The sequence below is a fragment of the Bos taurus genome, chromosome 12 (genome assembly GCF_002263795.3).
Source record: "Bos taurus isolate L1 Dominette 01449 registration number 42190680 breed Hereford chromosome 12, ARS-UCD2.0, whole genome shotgun sequence".
Classification (NCBI taxonomy): Eukaryota; Metazoa; Chordata; class Mammalia; order Artiodactyla; family Bovidae; genus Bos; species Bos taurus.
Window position 1 is genome coordinate 70,184,912 of NC_037339.1, and position 21,456 is coordinate 70,206,367.

The 21,456-nt window shown below is 37.1% G+C and overlaps 1 protein-coding gene across 1 annotated transcript in view; it reads left to right on the forward strand.

The window, feature by feature from the left end:
* The window catches only part of LOC784305 (ATP-binding cassette sub-family C member 4-like), a 251,837-nt gene that overhangs the window by 199,522 nt on the left and 30,859 nt on the right, over positions 1 to 21,456 (forward strand). Inside the window, exons 25-26 of the mRNA XM_059892172.1 lie at positions 6,179 to 6,334; positions 13,174 to 13,263. Coding sequence (XP_059748155.1) covers positions 6,179 to 6,334; positions 13,174 to 13,263 — 246 coding nt within the window. The remainder of the gene's footprint in view (positions 1 to 6,178; positions 6,335 to 13,173; positions 13,264 to 21,456) is intronic.

Sequence of the window (21,456 nt, forward strand, 5' to 3'; positions counted from 1 at the left end):
ACGTGCACCAGAGTGGGCAGACGTGAGAGGCAGGGAGCCAGGAACTCTTGTGCCTCCAGGAAGATGTCCTGGGAACATGATTCCACTTTTTGAAATCAAACTGATGTAAATTAAAACTAAGTTATAACACATGGGTTTGTGAATGTGCAGGGAAACGGCTGAGAGTAGAAATTGCTACCATATTTCTGGAGGTAGTTTGGCAGTACTTAAGAGTCTACTTTAAAAATGTTCATACCTGTTTCTTGGCAATTCCACATATGAGAACTTATCTTAAGAAAATAATGACAGTTGTTTGCAAAGATTTGGCTTCAAAGATATTTAACACACAGTTATTTATAATAGCAAAATGTTAGAGACTGCCTAAATATTCACCAATAGGGGGTTTATTAAATAAATTATCACACATACTATAATATTATATAGTCATTGAAATAAATATTTTTAGTGAATATGGAATGAAAACATTGCAATATGTTCGTATCTCATTTTGTTTAAGTGAGTTTTTGTCTTCAACACACACAAATATGGACACACACACATCCAGAAAGAAAATACATCAATATCTTAGGAATGGATTTATTGGCGTGCAGGGGTGATGACTAGTATTTATTTACTTTCTAGATTTATTTGCCCTGATTATGATTAATAAAAAGATTTGTTTGGTTTTTTAAAAGCTAACACAGTCTGTTACTCACATAATGATTATGGTCATTAAAATAAGGAATTGAGCCATGAAACATTACAGGTATAGAATCTGTAGGCCTTGGTACCATGCTGGAATCAGGGAAAGCTGGAAATAAAGTGGACAGTTGAACCTGGGAAAGAAGTCAGAAGAAGTGAGAGATTAAAGTAGGTAAGTCAGAAGAAGTGGCTGTTTTGTGGGGGCATTTGCTGTTAATCATGTGGAGTTCAATGTATCAGTATGGAGATAGATCTGGGGGCAGATGTCAACAAGTTGGTGTGGTTGTCAGAGACCATCCTTGGCCTTGTTGGAAAAAAAAAAAGGAGCAGTTGTAAAGCTGAGGTAAGACCGTTTCCAAGTACCTTTGGATTTAGGAATGTAAAGTTACCGATATTGGTGACATTCCCCACAGGCACTTAGCAAAACCCTTTGGTGACCTGGGAAAGACTTCCAGACATAGCTTTGAAAACTGAATGGTAGAAATAGCCCAGGCCAGATTTTCTTTGAGTTGCCTTTTTCTTGCTCTCCTTTTTGGAGTTTGTAGTTTATAGTCCTGCTCACACACATTCTTACAACACAGTTCTCACCTATGTCCTGATGTGTTTTGATTCTGGGTGTTCTCATACACCCAGAAATACAGGGATACCTGGTTTTATTGTACTTTACTGATACTGCATTTTTTGCAAACTGAACATTTGTGGCAACCCTGCCTCAAACATGTGGATCAGTACCATTTTCCCTATAGAATTTGCTAACTTCATGTCTTTGGGTCACATTTTGGTAATTCTCACAATATTTCAAATTTATTATTATTATTATATTTGTTATGATCTATGATCAATGATCTTTGATGTTACTGCTATAATTTGCCAGAGGCTCAGTTGATAGTTAGCATTTTTAAACAATACAGTTTTTTTTTAAATTAGATACTAATACTGTTTTTTAACATGTAATGCTATTGCTCAAATAACAGACTATAGTATAGCATACACATAACTTTTATATAGATGGGGAAACTAAAAAAGTGTGACTTGTTTTATTGCAATACTTATTTTATTGCAGTGGTCTGGAACTGAACCTGCCATGTTGCCCAGATCAGCCTGTACACAGAACATATGAGCTATGCATGTATGCAGAACTGCCTATATGCAGAAAATGACCTGTCAGTGTTAAATTAAGATAGAAAATTGGCTACAAAGATAAATCAACTAAAGCTACTTTTCTTACATGTAATCTCTGTAAAGATAAATTCCTTTTTGAATTACCATTATTGATCTTACAGATTAAGCTTTGGAACTTTGAAGGTATTCAAATGAGAAAATATGTAAGGTTCCCAGAATATAATCAGTGCTCAGAAAGATTTAATTCTTCTCTGCTTAAAGCTGTGAATTTTAAAAATTTACTAACTGAATTAATTCACAAATGATTAAAAGCATGTCTTATGCCCATCATCAATTCCAAATTCCTAAATAGAAAGGAAATCATCTTTTGAGAAGCTCTCACTAGGGAACCTGCAGTTATGCAAGCTCATTGCTATAAAAAAGCCAGTTTCTGCATACATGCTTTTATTTATTTATTATTATTATTTTTTTAATTGAAGTATAGTTGATTTACAATGTTGTATTACTTTCAGGTGTATAGCAAAGGGATTCAGATGTATAGATTCTTTTTCCACATAGGTTATTACAAAATACTGAGTATAGTTCCTTGTGCTATATGGTGAAGTGCAGTTCCTCAGTTGTGTCCTACTCTTTGTGACCCCATGGACTGTAGCCCACCAGGCTCCTCCATCCATGGATTTTTCCAGTCAAGGGTGTTGGAGTGGGTTGCCATTTCCTTCTCCAGGGGATCTTCCTGACCCAGGAATTGAATCCGGGTCTCCCACATTGCAGGCAGATGCTTCACCATCTGAACCGCCAGGGAAGCTATAGGGTAGGACTTTTTATTTTATATATGGTAATGTGTATTGCTGTGGTATGCTTAGTTGCTCAGTTGTGTCTGGCTCTAAGACCCCATGCTCTGTAGCCCACCAGGCTCCTCTGTCCATGGGAATTCTCTAGGCAGGAATATTAGAGTGGGTTTCCATGCCCTCCTCCAGAAGTACTGTGTATATGTTACTCCAAAATTCCTAATTTACCACCCCCCACCCCCACCACCACTTTCCCCTTTGGTAACCATAAATTTGTTTTCTATGTCTGTGAGTCTGTTTCTGTTTTGTATATAAGTTCATTTATATCATTTTTTTAAAGATTCCTCATATAAGTGATAAAATGATATTTTCTTTGCCTTTGTCAGATTTACTTCACTCAGTATAATCTCTTGGTCCATCCATGTTGCTGCAAATGGTTAACATTTCATGACTTTTTATGGCTGAGTAGTATTCCCTTTATATATGTATCACATCTTCTTTATCGATTCCTCTGTTAATGGACATTTAGTTTGCTCCCATGTCTAGGCTACTTTATATTGTGCTCTGCATGCATGTTTATAGCACACAGTGAAAAGCCAACTTTTATAATACAGTTTCATTCCTAACCAGCATTTTACCTGCATTATTGTGATTCCTTTTTTAAAATTTTTTTATTAAATAAATTTATTTATTTTAATTGGAGGTTAATTACTTTACAATATTGTATTGGTTTTTGCCATATATCAACATGAATCTGCCACAGGTATACACGTGTTCCCCATCCTGAACCTTACTCCCTCCTCCCTCCCTGTACCAACCCTCTGGGTAGTCCCAGTGCACCAGCCCCAAGCATCCAGTATCATGCATTGAACCTGGACTGGCGACTCATTTCATATATGATATTATACATGTTACAATACCATTCTCCCAAGTCATCCCACCCTCTCCCTCTCCCACAGAGTCCAAAAGACTGTTCTATACATCAGTGTCTCCTTTGCTGTCTTGTATACAGGGTTATTGTTACCATCTTTCTAAATTCCATATATATGTGTTAGTATACTGTATTGGTGTTTTTCTTTCTGGCCAACTTCACTCTGTATAATAGGCTCCAGTTTCATCCACCTTATTAGAACTGATTCAAATGTATTCTTTTTAACGGCTGAGTAATACTCCATTGTGTATATGTACCAAAGCTTTCTTATCCATTCATCTGCTGATGGACATCTAGGTTGCTTCCATGTCCTGGCAATTATAAACAGTGCTGCAATGAACACTGGGGTACATGTGTCTCTTTCAATTCTGGTTTCCTCGGTGTGTATGCTCAGCTGTAGGATTTGCTGTGTCATATGGCAGTTCTATTTCCAGTTTTTTAAGGAATCTCCACACTGTTCTCCATAGTGGCTGTACTAGTTTGCATTCCCACCAACAGTGTAAGAGGCTTCCTTTTTCTCCACACCCTCTCCAGCATTTATTGCTTGTAGACTTTTGGATAGCAGCCATTCTGACTGGCGTGAAATGGTACCTCATAGTGGTTTTGATTTGCATTTCTCTGATAATGAGTGATGTTGAGCATTTTTTCATGTGTTTGTTAGCCATCTGTATGTCTTCTTTGGAGAAATGTCTATTTAGTTCTTTGGCCCATTTTTTGATTGGGTCATTTATTTTTCTGGAATTGAGCTGTAGGAGTTGCTTGTATATTTTTGAGATTAGTTGTTTGTCCATTGCTTCATTTGCTATTATTTTCTCCCATTCTGAAGGCTGTCTTTTCACCTTGCTTATAGTTTCCTTTGTTGTGCAGAAGCTTTTAAGTTTAATTAGGTCCCATTTGTTTATTTTTGCTTTTATTTACAATATTCTGGAGGTGGGTCATAGAGGATCCTGCTTTGATTTACGTCAGAGAGTGTTTTGCCTATGTTCTCCTCTAGGAGTTTTATAGTTTCTGGTCTTATGTTTAGATCTTTAATCCATTTTGAGTTTATTTTTGTGTATGGTGTTAGAAAGTGTTCTAGTTTCATTCTTTTACAAGTGGTTGACCAGTTTTCCCAGCACCACTTGTTAAAGAGATTGTCTTTAATCCATTGTATATTCTTGCCTCCTTTGTCAAAGATAAGGTGTCCACAGGTGTGTGGATTTATCTCTGGGCTTTCTATTTTGTTCCATTGATCTATATTTCTGTCTTTGTGCCAGTACCATACTGTCTTGATTACTGTGGCTTTGTAATAGAGCCTGAAGTCAGGCAGGTTGATTCCTCCAGTTCCATTCTTCTTTCTCAAGACTGCTTTGGCTATTCGAGGTTTTTTGTATTTCCATACAAATTGTGAAATTATTTGTTCTAGCTCTGTGAAAAATATCGTTGGTAGCTTGATATGGATTGCATTGAATCTATAGATTGCTTTGGGTAGTATACTCATTTTCACAATATTGATTCTTCCGATCCATGAACATGGTATATTTCTCCATCTATTAGTGTCCTCTTTGATTTCTTTCACCATATTGTGATTCTTTTATCTTATTTTTAATGTGCTAATTTCTTTATTCCTTGGTTTTAAATAACCAGACTGATACATGACATATATCTTTCCAAGGTTTAACTATAAGTATTAATTGGTTTGTAAAATGCCTTTTAAACTGTTCAGATGAAAGCTTCCATATAAATAGCAAATGTTGTTTGTGTTGTTGTTGATTTTATTATATGTGTTTTCCCTACTGGCTACTGTCTCTTAAGACACTGAGATGAGTATTTTACAATTTTAAAATTATTCCTTTCAAGACAGAACATAACCAAGGCATTTAATACCTTGAAGTGATTTAGTTTCTCTACCAGAGAGTGTATGTGCTCAGTTGCTCAGTCATGTCTGATTCTTTTCAACCCTATGGACTTTAGCCTGCCATTCTCCTCTGTCCATGGGATTCTCCAGGCACGAATCCTGGAGTGGGTTGCCATTTTCTACTCCAGGGAATCTTTCCAACCTAGGGATTGAACCTACGTCGTTGACATCTCCTGCACTGGCAAGCAGGTTCTTTACCACCAGTGCTACCTGGGAAGCCCAGAGAATAAGCCCTTTTAAATAATAGAACTCTGGGAAAACGTATACTTACTTATATGTAACAGTTATGATTTGATTTGTTGATATCTCTATGAAATTATCCACAAAATTCTCAAGGTTCAAAATATGCAGACAGTAGAAATAAAAACTAAAGATTTATTTCTTATGGAACACTTAGGCAACTTCTGATTTTTTGTTGCTAGTAGATTGATTCTGTTATTTTTAACTCTTCTTTGGACCAGGGGATCTCAAGCCAAAGACATTTGTCAATGTCTGACATTTTTGGTTGACAGTTTAGGTGTGCTTCTGGCCTCTAGTGGGTAGAGTCCTTGGCTACTGCTAAACATCCTACAATACACAGGACAGCCTCCCACCCCATAACAATGAAGTATTTAAACAAAAATGTCAATAGTGCCGTGGTTGAAAAATGTATAGACTATATTCAATATAGAGCTTTTAAAATTCATCTTCAACCACCAGGGTTTCTCCCAGGTTTGTTGCAAATTGTCAGTTCTTAATCCCTCCTGGATCTCTTCACAGGTTGGCATCGTGGGAAGAACAGGAGCTGGAAAAAGTTCTTTCATTGCTGCCCTCTTTAGATTGTCAGAGCCTGAAGGTAGAGTTTGGATTGATAAGATCTTGATAACCGAAATTGGACTTCATGATTTAAGGAAGAAAATGTCAATCATACCTCAAGTATGTACATCAGAACATTCTCACATATTCTTTTCATCCAGTATCTAAGTTTAATTGCTTTTAATTTGATTGATTTTAAAAATGAATGAAAGAGTTAATATTTTCCCCCTCAGTAGAGAATATTTTTAACAGCAGGTATTTTCAACAGATACTTTAATCAGAAACCAGGTTTTGTTGTTTGTTCTTTTGGTTTGTGTGTATGTGATTTAATAACTTACCCAGATAGATTTCTAGACTCAGAATTTTGCCAGATGCCACAATCTTATCCACTGATAACACACAATTCTGAGAACAATATGGTAAATGATTTAGCACCGGAGAGGATTCTATAGGGAAACACAGATTGTGTCTTACTGATGGAAATTTGCTATGGGAAATAAAGTTAACTTTTTAAAGGTGATTATCTCCCTGCAGGGCTTTTTGTGAAATTGTGGGGCTTTAAGAATTACAGAGTATATGGATGCTTTGGGGAGACTTTAATAAATGAGTGATTAATAAAAGATTTTTAATGAGGCAAGCAAATCACTTCATTATTCTTGTGTTGAGAACCCAATGCACAGTATGAAAAGGCAAAAAGATATGACACTGAAAGATAGCTCCTCAGGTCAGTAGGTTTCCAATATGCTACTGGAGAAGAATGAAGAAATAGCTGCAGAAGGAATAAAGAGGTTGAACCAAAGTGGAAGCAATGCCCAGTTGTGGATGTGTCTGGTGGTAAAAGTAAAGTCTGATGCTGTAAAGAACAGTATTGCATAGGAACCTGGAATGTTAGGTTCATGAATCAAGGTAAATTGGAAGTGGCAAACGAGATGGCAAGAGTGAACATTGACATTTTAGAAATCAGTGAACTAAAATGGATGGGAATGGGTGAATTTAATTCAGATGACCATTATATCTACTACTGTGGGCAAGAATCTCTTAGAAGACATGGAGTAGCCTTAATAATCAACAGAAGAGTCTGAAATGCAGTACTTGGGTGCAATCTCAAAAATGACAGAATGCTTTTGGTTAGTTTCCAAGGCAAACCATACTATATCACAGTAATCCAAGTCTTTGCCCCAATCACTAAGGCTGAAGAAGGTGAAGCTGAATGGTTCTATGAAGACCTACAAGACTTTCTAGAACTAACACCAAAAAAAAAGATGTCCTTTTCATCAAAATCATTGCAGATGGTGGCTGCAGCCATGAAATTAAAAGACACTTGCTCCTTGGAAGAAAAACTGACAAACCCAGATAGCATATGAAAAAGCAGAGACATCACTTTACTGACAAAGGTCTGTATAGACAAAGCTATGGTTTTTCTAGTAGTCATGCACAGATGTGAGAGTTGGACTGTAAATAAGGATGTGCACCGATTTGATGCTTTCAAACTGGGGTGTTGGAGAAGATGCTTGAGAGTCTCTTCAACAACAAGGAGATCAAGCCAGTTGATCCTAAAGGAAATCAACTCTGAATATTCATTGGAAGGACCGATGCCGAAATTGAAGCTCCAATACTTTGGCCACTTGATGTGAAGAACTGACTCTTTAGAAAAGACTCTGATGCTGGGAAAGATTGCAGGAAGGAGGAAAAGGGGGTGACAGAGGATGAGATGGTTGGATGGCATCATTGACCCAATGGACATGAGTTTGAGCAAACTCTGGGAGATAGTGAAGATAGTGAAAGCCTGGCATGCTGCAGTCTATAGGGTCACAAAGAGTCAGACACAACTTAGTGACTGAAAAACAACAGCAACAAGCAGGCAAGCAGTAGAGAATAGTGAAGAAGAATATGGGATATGGTATTCCATCTCTGTGCACCTCAATTTTCTCTCCCTTACAAGGCAGCTAACAAGTACCAATTCCTTGAACTATTGTGAGGACTTAATAGGTCTGTGTGTGGAATGCTTCATATAAAACCAGTATTTGGCTGCTGTGATCATGGAAAGTTGAATTGACCATTTCTTCTTGGTCTCTGATTCTGTTTTCCTTTGTTCTGCTTCTTAAACAAGTATAATTTTCAGGAAATATCTTGGCGATACTCTAGAATGTAACAAAAGTGAATAAGTATAGATCAAAACAGGAAGATATTTCTTCTAGTGCTATGTCCTTCACTTGAACAGTATCAGTTTAGAAACAAGTTTATTCACTTATGTGTCATGGGCTAATAAATGTCAGAAGATACTAAAAATCTTAGCCCTCCCCAGCCAAGAGTCCTTTCTCTTTACAGTGTCTTGCTGACTACAGAGATGGAGAAAGTCTGTTGACTTGATTACTTAAAGTTACTTGTCTGAGTGCAAAAAGCTTATATCACCCTTCCCCAAAGGAGTAGGAAGCAGTGATGTTTGTGCCTCAACACCCTGATTTAGGGAACCTAGGAAGCTGGGAGGAGATTCTGCAGAGGGGGAGCCCAAGGCTGTTTCTTTGAGTTGCCCTACTCAGGTGAGCCAGGCCCACACCATCTTCCCTGGATCCCTGCTCCCTGTGATCCTGGGAGCAGCAGCGAGCTTCTGGGATCATCTCTGTCTCTCTCTCTCTCTACCCTCTAGGCTCATCCCCATCACTGTTGACCCCACCACGAGCAAGTCAGAACTGGGTGAGATGTGATAGCATCAAGGGCCTGCATAGGAGCCAGAGGCAGGGAAATGGTGTCATAGAGCATCAATCCTGGAGTCATGGGGGATGGTGGGAAGCTCTCAGAAACAAATACTATATTCTTAAGAAAGTGCTCCTCAATTTGTGCTCAAAATTTCAGGAATAAGTAAAAACTGAAAGCACTTACTAGGTACTTTCCTTAAACAACAGGGGGCTGAAGTGTAAGCATCCTTTATGCTCATGATGTGAAGTAGTTATGTTCCCCAGAAAGAACACCATGGAGTGATTACATTCAAGTAGTAGCTGCTTATCTAAAAGAACCTAAAAAAATGGATTTCAAAACTTCTTTGGATGACTCTCTGCACCTAGAGACCCTTATGCTGTTGGCATGAAGAAAATGTTTTCAGTTGAAGAGAGATTCCTTGCAAATTGAATGTTTGAGTACAGACCAAGGGTTGGCACAAATCAGCACAGATCTGTTTATTATGATTAAACAGATTCATTTTTATATGTAATAGGTTTTTGAAAAATCAAGGCAAAAGTTAGGCATTTTTTAAAAATAGCCAACTCTGCTCTTTTGGTATTTCTATTTCCTGAGTTTTCTCCAGTAGGTTGAAAGAGGTAAACCAGAGCTGTCTCTCTCTAAGGCATTCCAAATTACATGGCTTTCTTTCCCCCTTTTTTCTCATTGAGAACAAAACTCAGAACAGGTGGATGTTCTATTACTAGACTCTAGACCAATGCAGTCAGAAGTCTTTGTTAAATCCCTTTGAACTGCTCCCTGGAGCTACCAAAAGAGAACTTTACAGGACTTATATTCATTTCTTTTGCTGGCAAACAATATTCTGTCTTCTGAATATTGATGATGATCAGCTCATTTAGAGGCTGCTGCTGCTAAGTCTCTTCAATTGTGTCTGACTCTTTGTGACCCCATGGACTGTAGCCTGCCAGGCTCCTCTGTCCATGGGATTCTCCAGGCAAGAATACTGGAGTGCCATTTCCTCCTCCGGGGATCTTCCTGAGCCAGGGATTGAACTTGTTTAGAGGCTACAGGATTACAAAAAAAAAAAAAAAAGAAGAAGAAGAAGCAAACTAAGATTTTAAAACAACTCTGGGTCCTTATTTTTGAAACAGGGAGATGAGCTGCACCTTAAAGGTTCTCAGATTAGAAATGAGGACAGAGCTTTTAGGACTCAAGGAAGCAGCAGCTATAGTTATGCTACATAAACATTAGTGGAGGGCAGTTTCCTGGTTTTGGACTGAAATCATTAAAATTGTTGTTCTGTATCTGCCCCATTTGTAACCACTTGTATGATGTTTGTCTGGGTCCCAGGCTGTTTTAAGCATCAGGTTAGTGGGCAGGGCTTCTTTGTAAGATAATGAGAATCTTATCTTCCAGGAGCATATAAAAAGGTCCAGTAAGACTGAGGTTTACAGGCTTGCAGTTGTGTTGAGGGATTATCAATTTGCTACACTAAATGCTGTGATTCAGAGTGGCCATTTTTGTGTCACATGTCTAATGTGAACTTACAGTAGTAAGAAGGGAAAAATTACTACTAAATATGGTATGAAGGGTTACATTTTAAAAGCATAAACTTTATACCATGATGAAAAACAGGTTTGAAGCTAGTACTCCATTTAAAACGCTATATTGACGAAGAGCATTTGTTTCCCTGACTCTGCTGTGCCAGCTAACTCTTATTGTTGTTGTTCAGTTGTTATGTCCAACACTTTGCAATGTCATGGACTGTAGCACACCAGGCTCCTCTAACTGTTTAATTCTTATTAAATGAGATTTAATTGTGTACCTTCAGAAAAAATATACTTAGGCCAACAAATTTAGTGTATATATAAGAAGTTTTTATGTTCTACTGTAAATCTCTACATTGAAGTGTTCTGCCTGTACCCATCTTTATAATGATTATTTATAAGATAAGTTTATTCACTTCATTGCCTAGAGGCACTGTAGTACCTGATACTGTAATAATAATATCTGTTTTCATTACTTTGATCCTTATCTGCCCTTGCATATGTGTGTACTGTGAGCACTTTTATAGTCAGTTCCACAATTCATGTTTTAATAGATAATTATTTTTATTCAATAAGCTTTGATGAAAATTTTACTGACTTTGAGATATATATTTGGCATGTCAAACAAAGGGAAATACTCTTATTTACTAAACTCTGTTCTGCCATCTACAGCTAAATGAACATGCATAATCTCTCAATATATCCTTTTAAACTGGCAGTATAGATGTAAGTGGGTGCCCATATTGAAATGGGAAATGCTTAAATTTCATTTTTAGTTTTAGTTGCTCAGTCTCAGCAAGGAGAGATAAGAAAGCCTTCCTCAGTGATCAGTGCAAAGAAATAGAGGAAAACAATGGAATGGGAAAGTCTAGAGATCTCTTCAAGAAAATTAGAGGTACTGAGGGAACATTTCATGCAAAGATGGGCACAATAAAGGACAGAAATGGTAGGGATCTAACAGAAGCAGAAGATATTAAGAAGAGGTGGCAAGAATACACAGAAGAACTATACAAAAAAGATCTTCATGACCCAAAGAATCACAATGGTGTGATCTCCAACCTAGAGCCAGACATCCTGGTGTGAAGTTAAGTGGACCTTAGGAAGCATCATTATGAACAAAGTTAGTGGATGTGATGGATGGAATTCCAGTTGAGCTATTTCAAATCCTAAAAGGTGATGCTGTTAGAGTGCAGCACTCAATATGCCAACAAATTTGGAAAACTCAGTAGTGGCCACAGGACTGGAAAAGGTCAGTTTTCATTCAAATTCAAAGAAAGGCAATGTCAAAGAATGTTCATACTACTGCACAATTGCACTCATTACATGCTAGCAAAGTAATGCTCAAAATTCTCCAAGCAAGGCTTCGACAGTAAGTGAACTGTGAAATTCTAGATGTTCAAGCTGGATTTAGAAAAGGCAGAGGAACCAGAGATCAAATTGCCAGCATCTGTTGGATCATTGAAAAAGCAAAAGATTCCAGAAAAACATCTACTTCTGCTTTATTGACTATGCCAAAACCTTTCATTGTGTGGATCACAACAAACTCTGGAAAATTCTTAAAGAAATGGGAATACCAGACCACCTTACTTGCCTCTAGAGAAATCTGTATGCAGGTCAAGAAGCAACAGTTAGAACTGGACATGGAACAACAGATTGGTTCCAAATCAGGAAAGGAGTGTGTTAAGGTTATATACTGTCACCCTGCTTATTTAACTTATATGCAGAGTATATCATGAAAAATGCTGGGCTGGATGACGCAGAAGCTGGAATCAAGATTGCCAGGAGAAATATCAATAACCTCAGATATGCAGATGACACCACCCTTAGGGCAGAAAGCAAAGAAAAGCTAAAGCAGCCCTTGATGAAAGTGAAAAAGGAGAGTGAAAAAGTTGGTTTAAAACAACATTCAGAAAACTAAGAGCATGACATCCGATCCTATCACTTCATGACAAATAGATGTGGAAACAATGTAAACAGTGAGAGACTTTATTTTTTGGGCTCCAGAATCACTGCAGATGGTGATTACAGCCATGAAATTAAAAGACACTTGCTCCTTGGAAGAAAAGCTATGACCAACCTAGACAGCATATTAAAAAGCAGAGACATGACTTTGCCAACAAAGGTCTGTCCAGTCAAAGCTATGGTTTTTCCAGTGGTTATGCATAGATGTGAAAGTTGGAGTATAAAGAAATCTGAACACAAAAGAATTGATGCTTTTGAACTGTGGTGTTGGAGAAGACTCTTGAGAGTCCCTTGGACTGCCAGGAGATCCAACCAGTCCATCCTAAAGGAAATCAGTCCTGTATATTCATTGGAAGGACTGATGCTGAAGCTGGAACTCCAATACTTTAGCCACCTGATGCGAAGAGTTGACTCATTTGAAAAGACCCTGATGCTGGGAAAGATTGAAGGCAGGAAGAGAAGGGGATGACAGAGGATGAGATGGTTGGATTGCATCACTTACTCTATGGACATGAGTTTGAGTAAGCTCTGGGAGTTGGTGAAGGGCAGGGCAGCCTGGTGTTTTGCAGCAGTCCCTGAGGTCACAAAGAGTTGGACATAACTGAGTGATTGAACTGAATTGAACTGATTTGCGAGCTTACTATTAATGATTGTAGTAAACTTTGTTTGTTTTCTTTTCTTTTTTTTTTTTTGCATTTTAAACCTGTTCTCTAAAAATTGGAATGAAATGAAAAGAGACTGCAGTAATAACATTCTCTATTTTGTTGTATTTAGGACCCTATTGTGTTCACTGGAACAATGAGGAAAAATCTGGATCCCTTTAATAAGCATACAGATGAGGAACTATGGAATGTCTTAGAAGAGGTAATTTATTAAATATAAGCTTGTTAGCATCAATATCTCATGTGTGTACATTTAAAGCATTGTAGGTAATTAAGGGAGCTTAACAGTTTAATTGACTTCATTTACCTGCTAGGAGAACATTGATGACATGGATGTACTTATAATGTGTGTATGATGAAATGAGTAAATATGAAAACCAACAGTATAATTCATTATGTTTCCATTTTACCTTTTTCCCTAGAACCCAAAGCAGTTAGATACATTATATATCTTGCCCTTCAGTGCAGTTCAGTTCAGTCTCTCAGTCGTGTCCGACTCTTTGCAACCCCATGAATCACAGCATGCCAGGCCTCCCTGTCCATCACCAACTCCCGGAGTTCACTCAAACTCATGTCCATTGAGTCGGTGATGCCATCCAGCCATCTCATCCTCTGTCGTCCCCTTCTCCTCCTGCCTCCAATCCCTCCCAGCATCAGGGTCTTTTCCAATGAGTCAACTCTTCACATGAGGTGGCCAAAGAATTGGAGTTTCAGCTTTAGCATCAGTCCTTCCAAAGAACACCCAGGACTGATCTCCTTCAGAATGGACTGGTTGGATCTCCTTGCAGTCCAAGGGACTCTCAAGAGTCTTCTCCAACACCACAGTTCAAAAGCATCAATTCTTTGGTGCTCAGCTTTCTTTATAGTCCAACTCTCACATCCATACATGACCACTGGAAAAACCATAGCCTTGACTAGATGGACTTTTGTTGGCAAAGTAATATCTCTGCTTTTGAATATGCTATCTAGGTAGGTCATAACTTTCCTTCCAAGGAGTAAGCGTCTTTTAATTTCATGGCTGTAATCACCATCTGCAGTGATTTTGGAGCCCCCAAAAATAAAGTCTGACACTGTTTCCACAGTTTCCCCATCTATTTCCCATGAAGTGATGGGGCCAGATGGCATGATCTTAGTTTTCTGAATGTTGAGCTTTAAGCCAACTTTTTCACTCTCCTCTTTCTTGTCCTTAGTAGAACACTAAACTAGAAGGTAAAATTATGTGTTCAAATTCTACTAGTGACCTAGTGAATTAATTACCTTAATTTGCAACATTCATTTTTATTGCTTTGATGTTAGGAATTATCTACTATGTGGAGATACCAGTTGTTTTTCATTATTAGCAGAAAGATAAATGAGCTCATGCCAGTAACATGGTATGAAATTTCATAAGAAAGAGTTTATTAAAGGTATATTATACATTTGAAAAGTGATAATTATTTATTAGCAGCTGCATCATTCAATGCTGCAGAGCATATGCTGGTAACAGAACTCTGGAGCTTTTGCTGAGGCTTTGTACTAAGTTCATTCCTAGAGATTTTCTATTATTTATGTCATATTTCTCTTTGACCCACTACTTTGAACCTCTTTAGTTTTGCATGAAAAGGATTTTGACTGTAAAGGCGCTTTTGTTTATTTTTTTTTAAATTTTAGTTATTTTTGTGGATTTTCCCTAGTTTTGCAAATTTATTCTAAGGTACTGATGGCAGAAACTCTACCTAGACTTCTAAATAATAGGCAGACTTCTAGGCTCTCATAGAAAATACCTAGCCAGGTCTTTTGCCTTGAAAAAGTATGTGTTGCACAAATAGGCACTGAATATTTACTTTCTCTCATTTTAGAGAATTGTATCTTATTTCTTAAATTTTTTTTTTTTTTGTCAAAAATACCAGAAAGCAATTGCTCACATTGTTGTTTAGAATCAGTGTTTTTATCTTTTGGTGTCACTCTTCCTGGGATAGCACTGAGATGTGTAATTCACAGAGGGCCTTTGACTATGAGTCAGCAGATTTGGAGGTCTGAGAATTTCCTGCCAGTAATTCTGGTTTCTGAAGGTTGTCAGCACTGGGTCTTTACACACCCACCCTGCTTTCCAGCAATTGTGGGAATTTTATTTTCCTAAATCAGGCTGGTTACTTCACCTTATCCTAATTGGAAAACAGTGGGCCTCTGCTTTCACTTAAGTTTGTAAGTCTTTCTACAGTGAAATTCTAGAAGAAAAGAGGTGGGGAGAACAATAAACCACTAAGTGTAAATAAAGGTAGGATGATAGATTGCTCTCGAGGTCATAGGATGCATTTACTGGTGAAATTGGGACACATTTTAAACTGGAAGCCCTGGTATATCCCTGTTTATTTCTGAGCTTGAGATGTCTCTTCAGAGATTCTCAGAAAAATTACTTTAAAATTTTAGAAAACATTATTCCATGGACAGAAAAGAAATGTTAGTTGGAGACAAATCCTGTTAAAAACTCTCTTAGAACTTGGCCCTAACTTGTTAATTCACCTAAAGGAGCTAAAATTAAAATAAAATTTAGTAGCCTCTCAATTCTAAAATGATGAGTGGTACATGATACTAAGATCTACATTTATTTAGACTACATTTGGAACTTTCCATAAGCAGAAATAAATATGAGTTTATGTCACAAAGTGAAGTGTGTGGTTTCTGTGTATTGCTTCTAAAATTAACCCTATTATTTTAGTGATATATCTTAAAGTGAGAAATCATCCCATCATTGTGTTCCTCTGGGAATTATTTCTTTATGTCCTTTGTATATATTGTTTACCGATCTTCACTGGAAAACATGTAAATCTCATAAAGAAATCATTCCTAGAGGAACACCATGATGGGATGATTTCTCAGTCTAAGCAGTGAGGTCAGTTTTCAGATGGTTTAAAAACTCCAGTCATTGCTTTATAAATAAAGCCAAAGTGAAACTGTCAATCAAAACTAATCCAGTTGACCTGAGAGTAAGAGGGCACCCATTTTACTCTTGTGGCGGATGCATGTTGATGTATGGCAAAACCAATATAATATTGTAAAGTAAAAAAATAATAATAAAAAATTTTAAAAAAAGAACTGTAACTAAAAGGAAAAGATGCTTTTTAATTTTTTTAAAAGGTCCTTGTTTCTGCCTCCTCATTCTCCTCCTGTTAGAGATGAAACGTCCATTAAGGGAGATAGCCCTATGGATGCTGTCCCTCTCATCTTGGTTATATTTCAAAATATGTTAAAGATATGGTTTTCAATTTCTGAAAAATAGCCAACTTACTATACACTGAAGAATGTTCACTAGAAGTTAGAGCACCTAAAAAAACAACAGCAGCTCTACAAATATATAGAGTAGTGCTTAAAAAATGAAGCACTTTATCACTCAAAGATTAAAAGAGCACAGTAGATAAACTCTGGAAATGAATCAGCAGTGTGGTTGCCTTCTGGCTGGGAAAAAAAAAAAAAACAGAACAGTTATTGATCCAAGGAGTTAACAATGGAGAATAAATAGTATGTCATGTCAACTGTGGCAAAAACACCAGTTTATGTGAACTCATGATAGTATCTTTGTTAAAATACAAGTATGTCCTCATCACAACAGGAAGCCAAGATACAGAAATCTGGCATCAAGCCAACCTGTACACGACGGTTTCAGTCCTGCTAATGGTGAACCAGGTCACAGGCCCATTCCCAGGCCTTGTATTTAGTGGATAAACTCCCCTTTACTGTCAATTAACTGCTGGCTCTGCAATTGGAGAAGAATGGCAACCCACTTCAGTTGTTCTTGCCTTGGAGAATCCCCAGGACAAGAGCCTGGTGGGCTGCAGTCTATGGGGTCACACAGGGTTGGACACGACTGAAGTGACTTAGCAGCAGCAGCAGCTGCTCTGGTAATAGCTCTTCCCCATTTGCTGATTGCATTTCACTGTCTCTTTCCAGCCCACACCAGCCTTTCATTTTGAAAGGTAAGGTTTCACAAAATGTGGAAACCATCTTACATCTGTGTTCACCTTCTGTGAGGGACATTTGGCACCTGGTTGAGAAAGATTGGTTTATTTACTAGGTTATTTGAAAGTGTTTATGATGATAGAACAGAGGTGTCCTATAAGTTCAGCTTATTGGCAAAGTAATGTCTCTGCTTTTGAATATGCTATCTAGCTTGGTCATACTTTCCTTCCAAGGAGTAAGCGTCTTTTAATTTCATGGCTGTAATCACCATCTGCAGTGATTTTGGAGCCCCCCAAAATAAAGTCTGACACTCTTTCCACTGTTTCCCCATCTATTTCCCATGAAGTGATGGGGCCAGATGCCATGATCTTAGTTTTCTGAATGTTGAGCTTTAAGCCAACTTTTTCACTCTCCTCTTTCTTTGTCCTTAGTAGAACATTAAACTAGAAGGTAAAATTATGTGTTAAAATTCTACTAGTGATCTAGTGAATTAATTACCTTAATTTGCAAAATTCATTTTTATTCTTTTGATCTTAGGAAGTATCTACTATGTGGAGATATCAGTTGTTTTTCATTATTAACAGAAATATAAGTGAGATCATGCCAGTAACATGGTATGAAATTTCATAAGAAAGAGTTTATTAAAGGTATATTATACAGTTGAAAAGTTATAATTATTCATTAGCAGCTTCATCATTCAATGCTGCAGAGCATATGCTGTTCACAGTACTCTGGAGCTTTTGCTGAGGCTTTGTACTAAGTTCATTTCTAGAGGATTTTCTATTATTTATGTCATGTTTCTCTTTGACCCACTACTTTGAACCTCCTCAGTCTTGCATGAAAAGGATTTTGACTGTTAAGGTGCTCTTGTTTTTTTTTTTTTAATTTTAATATTAATTATTTTTGTGCATTTTCCCTAGTTTTGCAAATTTATTCTAAGGTACTGATGGCAGAAACTCTACCTAGACTTCTAAAAAATAGGCAGACTTCTAGGCTCTCATAGAAAATACCTAGCCAGGTCTTTTGCCTTGAAAAAGTATGTGTTGCACAAATAGGCACTGAATATTTACTTTCTGTCATTTTAGAGAATTGTATCTTATTTCTTAAAATTTTTTTTTTTTTTGTCAAAATTCCAGAAAGCAATTGCTCACATTGTTGTTTAGAATCAGTGTTTTCATCTTTTGGTGTCACTCTTCCAGAGATAGCACTGAGATGTGTAATTCATAGAGGGCCTTTGACTATGAGTCAGCAGATTTGGAGGTCTGAGAATTTCCTGCCAGTAATTCTGGTTTCTGAAGGTTGTCAGCACTGGGTCTTTACATACCCACCCTGCCATCCAGCAATTGTGGGAATTTTATTTTCCTAAATCAGGCTGTTACTTCACCTTATCCTAATTGGAAAACAGTGGGCCTCTGCTTTCACTTAAGTTTGTATGTCTTTCTACAGTGAAATTCTAGAAGAAAAGAGGTGGGGAGAACAATAAACCATTAAGTGTAAATAAAGGTAGGATGATAGACTGCTCTTGAGGTCATAGGAGGCATTTACTGGTGAATTTGGGACACGTTTTAAACTGGAAGCCCTGGTATATCCCCGTTTATTTCTGAGCTTGAGATCTCTCTTCAGAGATTCTCAGAAAAATTACTTTAAAATTTTAGAAAACATTATTCCATGGGCAGAAAAGAAATGTTGGTTGGAGACAAATCCTGTTAAAAACTCTCTTAGAACTTGGCCTTAACTTGTTAATTAATCTGAAGGAGCTAAAATTAAAATAAAATTTAGTAGCCTCTCAATTCTAAAATGATGAGTGGTACATGATACTAAGATCTACATTTATTTAGACTACATTTGGAACTTTCCATAAACAGAAATAAATATGAGTTTATGTCACAAAGTGAAGTGTGTGGTTTCTGTTATTGCTTCTGAAATTAACCCTATTATTTTAGTGATATATCTTAAAGTAAGAAATCATCCCATCATTGTGTTCCTCTGGGAGTTATTTCTTTATGTCCTTTGTACATATTGTTTACGGATCTTCACTGGAAAACATGTAAATCTCATAAAGAAATAATTCCTAGAGGAACACCATGATGGGATGATTTCTCAGTCTAAGTAATGAGGTCAGTTTTTAGGTGGATTAAAAACCCCAGTCATTGCTTTATAAATAAAGCCAAAGTGAAACTGTCAATCAAAACTAATACAGTTGACCTGAGAGTAAGAGGGCACCCATTTTACTCTTGTGGCGGATGCATGTTGATGTATGGCAAAACCAATGCAATATTGTAAAGTAAAAAATAATAATAATAAATTAAAAAAAAAGAACTGTAACTAAAAGGAAAAGATGCTTTTTAATTTTTTTTAAAGTCCTCTATTTCTGCCTCCTCATTCTCTCCTGCTAGAGATGAACATCCATAAGGGAGATAGCCCTATGGATGCTGTCCCTCTCATCATGGTTATTTTTCAAAATATGTTAAAGATATGTTTTTCAATTTCTGAAAAATAGCCAACTTACTATACACTGAAGAATGTTCATTAGAAGTTAGAGCACCTAAAAAAACAACAGCAGCTCTACAAATATATAGAGTAGTGCTTAAAGATGAAGCACTTTATCACTCAAAGATTAAAAGAGCACAGTAGATAAAACTCTGGAAAGGAATCAGCAGTGTGTTGCTTCCACTGAAAAAAAACAAAACAGTTTTGATCCAGGAGTTTACAATTGAGAATATAGTATGTCATGTCAAAACTGTGCAGAAAACATCCAGTTATATGAACTGTTGATAGTATCTCTGTTAAAATACAAGTATGTCTCATCACACAGGAAGCCAAGATACAAAAATCTGGGCATCAGCAACCTGTACACGCGATTCAGTCCTTGCTATGGTGACAGGTCACAGGCCCATTTCCCAGGGCCTTGTATTTAGGTGAACAAGCTCCCCCTTTACTTAATTTACTGTTGGCTCTGCTCTGGTAATAGCTCTTCCCCATTTGCCGTTGCATTTCACTGTCTCTTTCCAGCCCACACCAGCCTTTCATTTTGAAAAGTAAGGGTTCACAAAATGTAGAAACCATCTTACATCTGTGTTAACCTTCTGTGAGGGACATTGGCACCTGGTTGAGAAAGATGGTTTATTTACTAGGTTATTTGAAAGTGTTTATGATGATAGAACTGAGGTGTCCTATAAGTTCAGCTTATTATTTTCAGTTTTGCTGTAGTTTATTATTTTCCCAAGCTCAAAAATGATCTGAACTATTCTATACAAGATATGTAATTACAAATAGTTCTATTTTCTCTGTTTTTCTTAAATTACCAACTTTTTAAAAAAAGGTTTCCATAGTTTAAAGTTAGATATTATGATATCTTGGGGCCAGTTAATGAGAAAATAGTATTATATAAAATTATGTATGGATTTATTTCCTATCTTATAGAAACAGGTTATGTCACAAGATAAGATGCACTTGTTGCTTCATTCATACTTCCAACAAATGTGTATTGAGAGTTTTTTGGATAGGCAGTGTTGCAGATTCTGGGGCTATCACAGTTACCAGAAGAGACAAAATCTCTACCCTTTTGGAGTTTATCTTCTTATAGAGAAGGTAAAAGCAAACCACCAATGTGTGTGAAATAAAGTCTCAGTATTGAAACATGCAGGGAGAAGAATAAAGTAGAACATGAGGAGAGGATAGCTGACAGCACTATTAACAATGGGCAATATCTGTTGATCTCTTCATATCAAACTCTGTTGTAGATTCTACACATACTGACCCACATTATACTCTAACAATGTTAGGAGGAAGGAAGGAATACTACAATATTACAGTATTATAGTCTTATTTAGAGTTTAGGAAGCTAAGATAGATTAAGCTCAGGAAATTGGCCAGTTGGCAGACCAGGCAGGACTTATGCCTAGGCTGTCTAGGTTCAAGGTCCCAATTTTCTGTTTTAAAACTTTCAAATCACAGGAATATGCAAGGAATGGTATGATGAACACATATATAACTTCACCAAAATTCACCAGTTGTTGATATTTTTCCTGTATTTGCTTTCTCTCTTCTATCATCTATATTTTGCTGAACTGTTTGAAAGTAAGTTGCAGAAATTTTTTTTAAGTTGCAACTCATCCTAAATACGTAAACATACACTTTTTAAAAACAAGAACATTCTCCTACATAACATTATACTAATATCTCACTCAAGAAATTTAATAGTAATATTACACTATTGGGCTTCTCTGATAGCTCAGTTGGTAAAGAATCTGCCTGCAATGCAGGAGACCCCAGTTGGATTCCTGGGTCTGGAAGATCCGCTGGAGAAGGGATAGGCTACCCACTCCAGTATTCTTGGGCTTCCCTTGTGGCTCAGCTGGTGAAGAATCCACCTGCAATGCGGGAGACCTGGGTTTGATCCTTGAGTTGGGAAGATCCCCTGGAGAAGGGAAAGTTTACCCACTCCAGTATTCTGGCC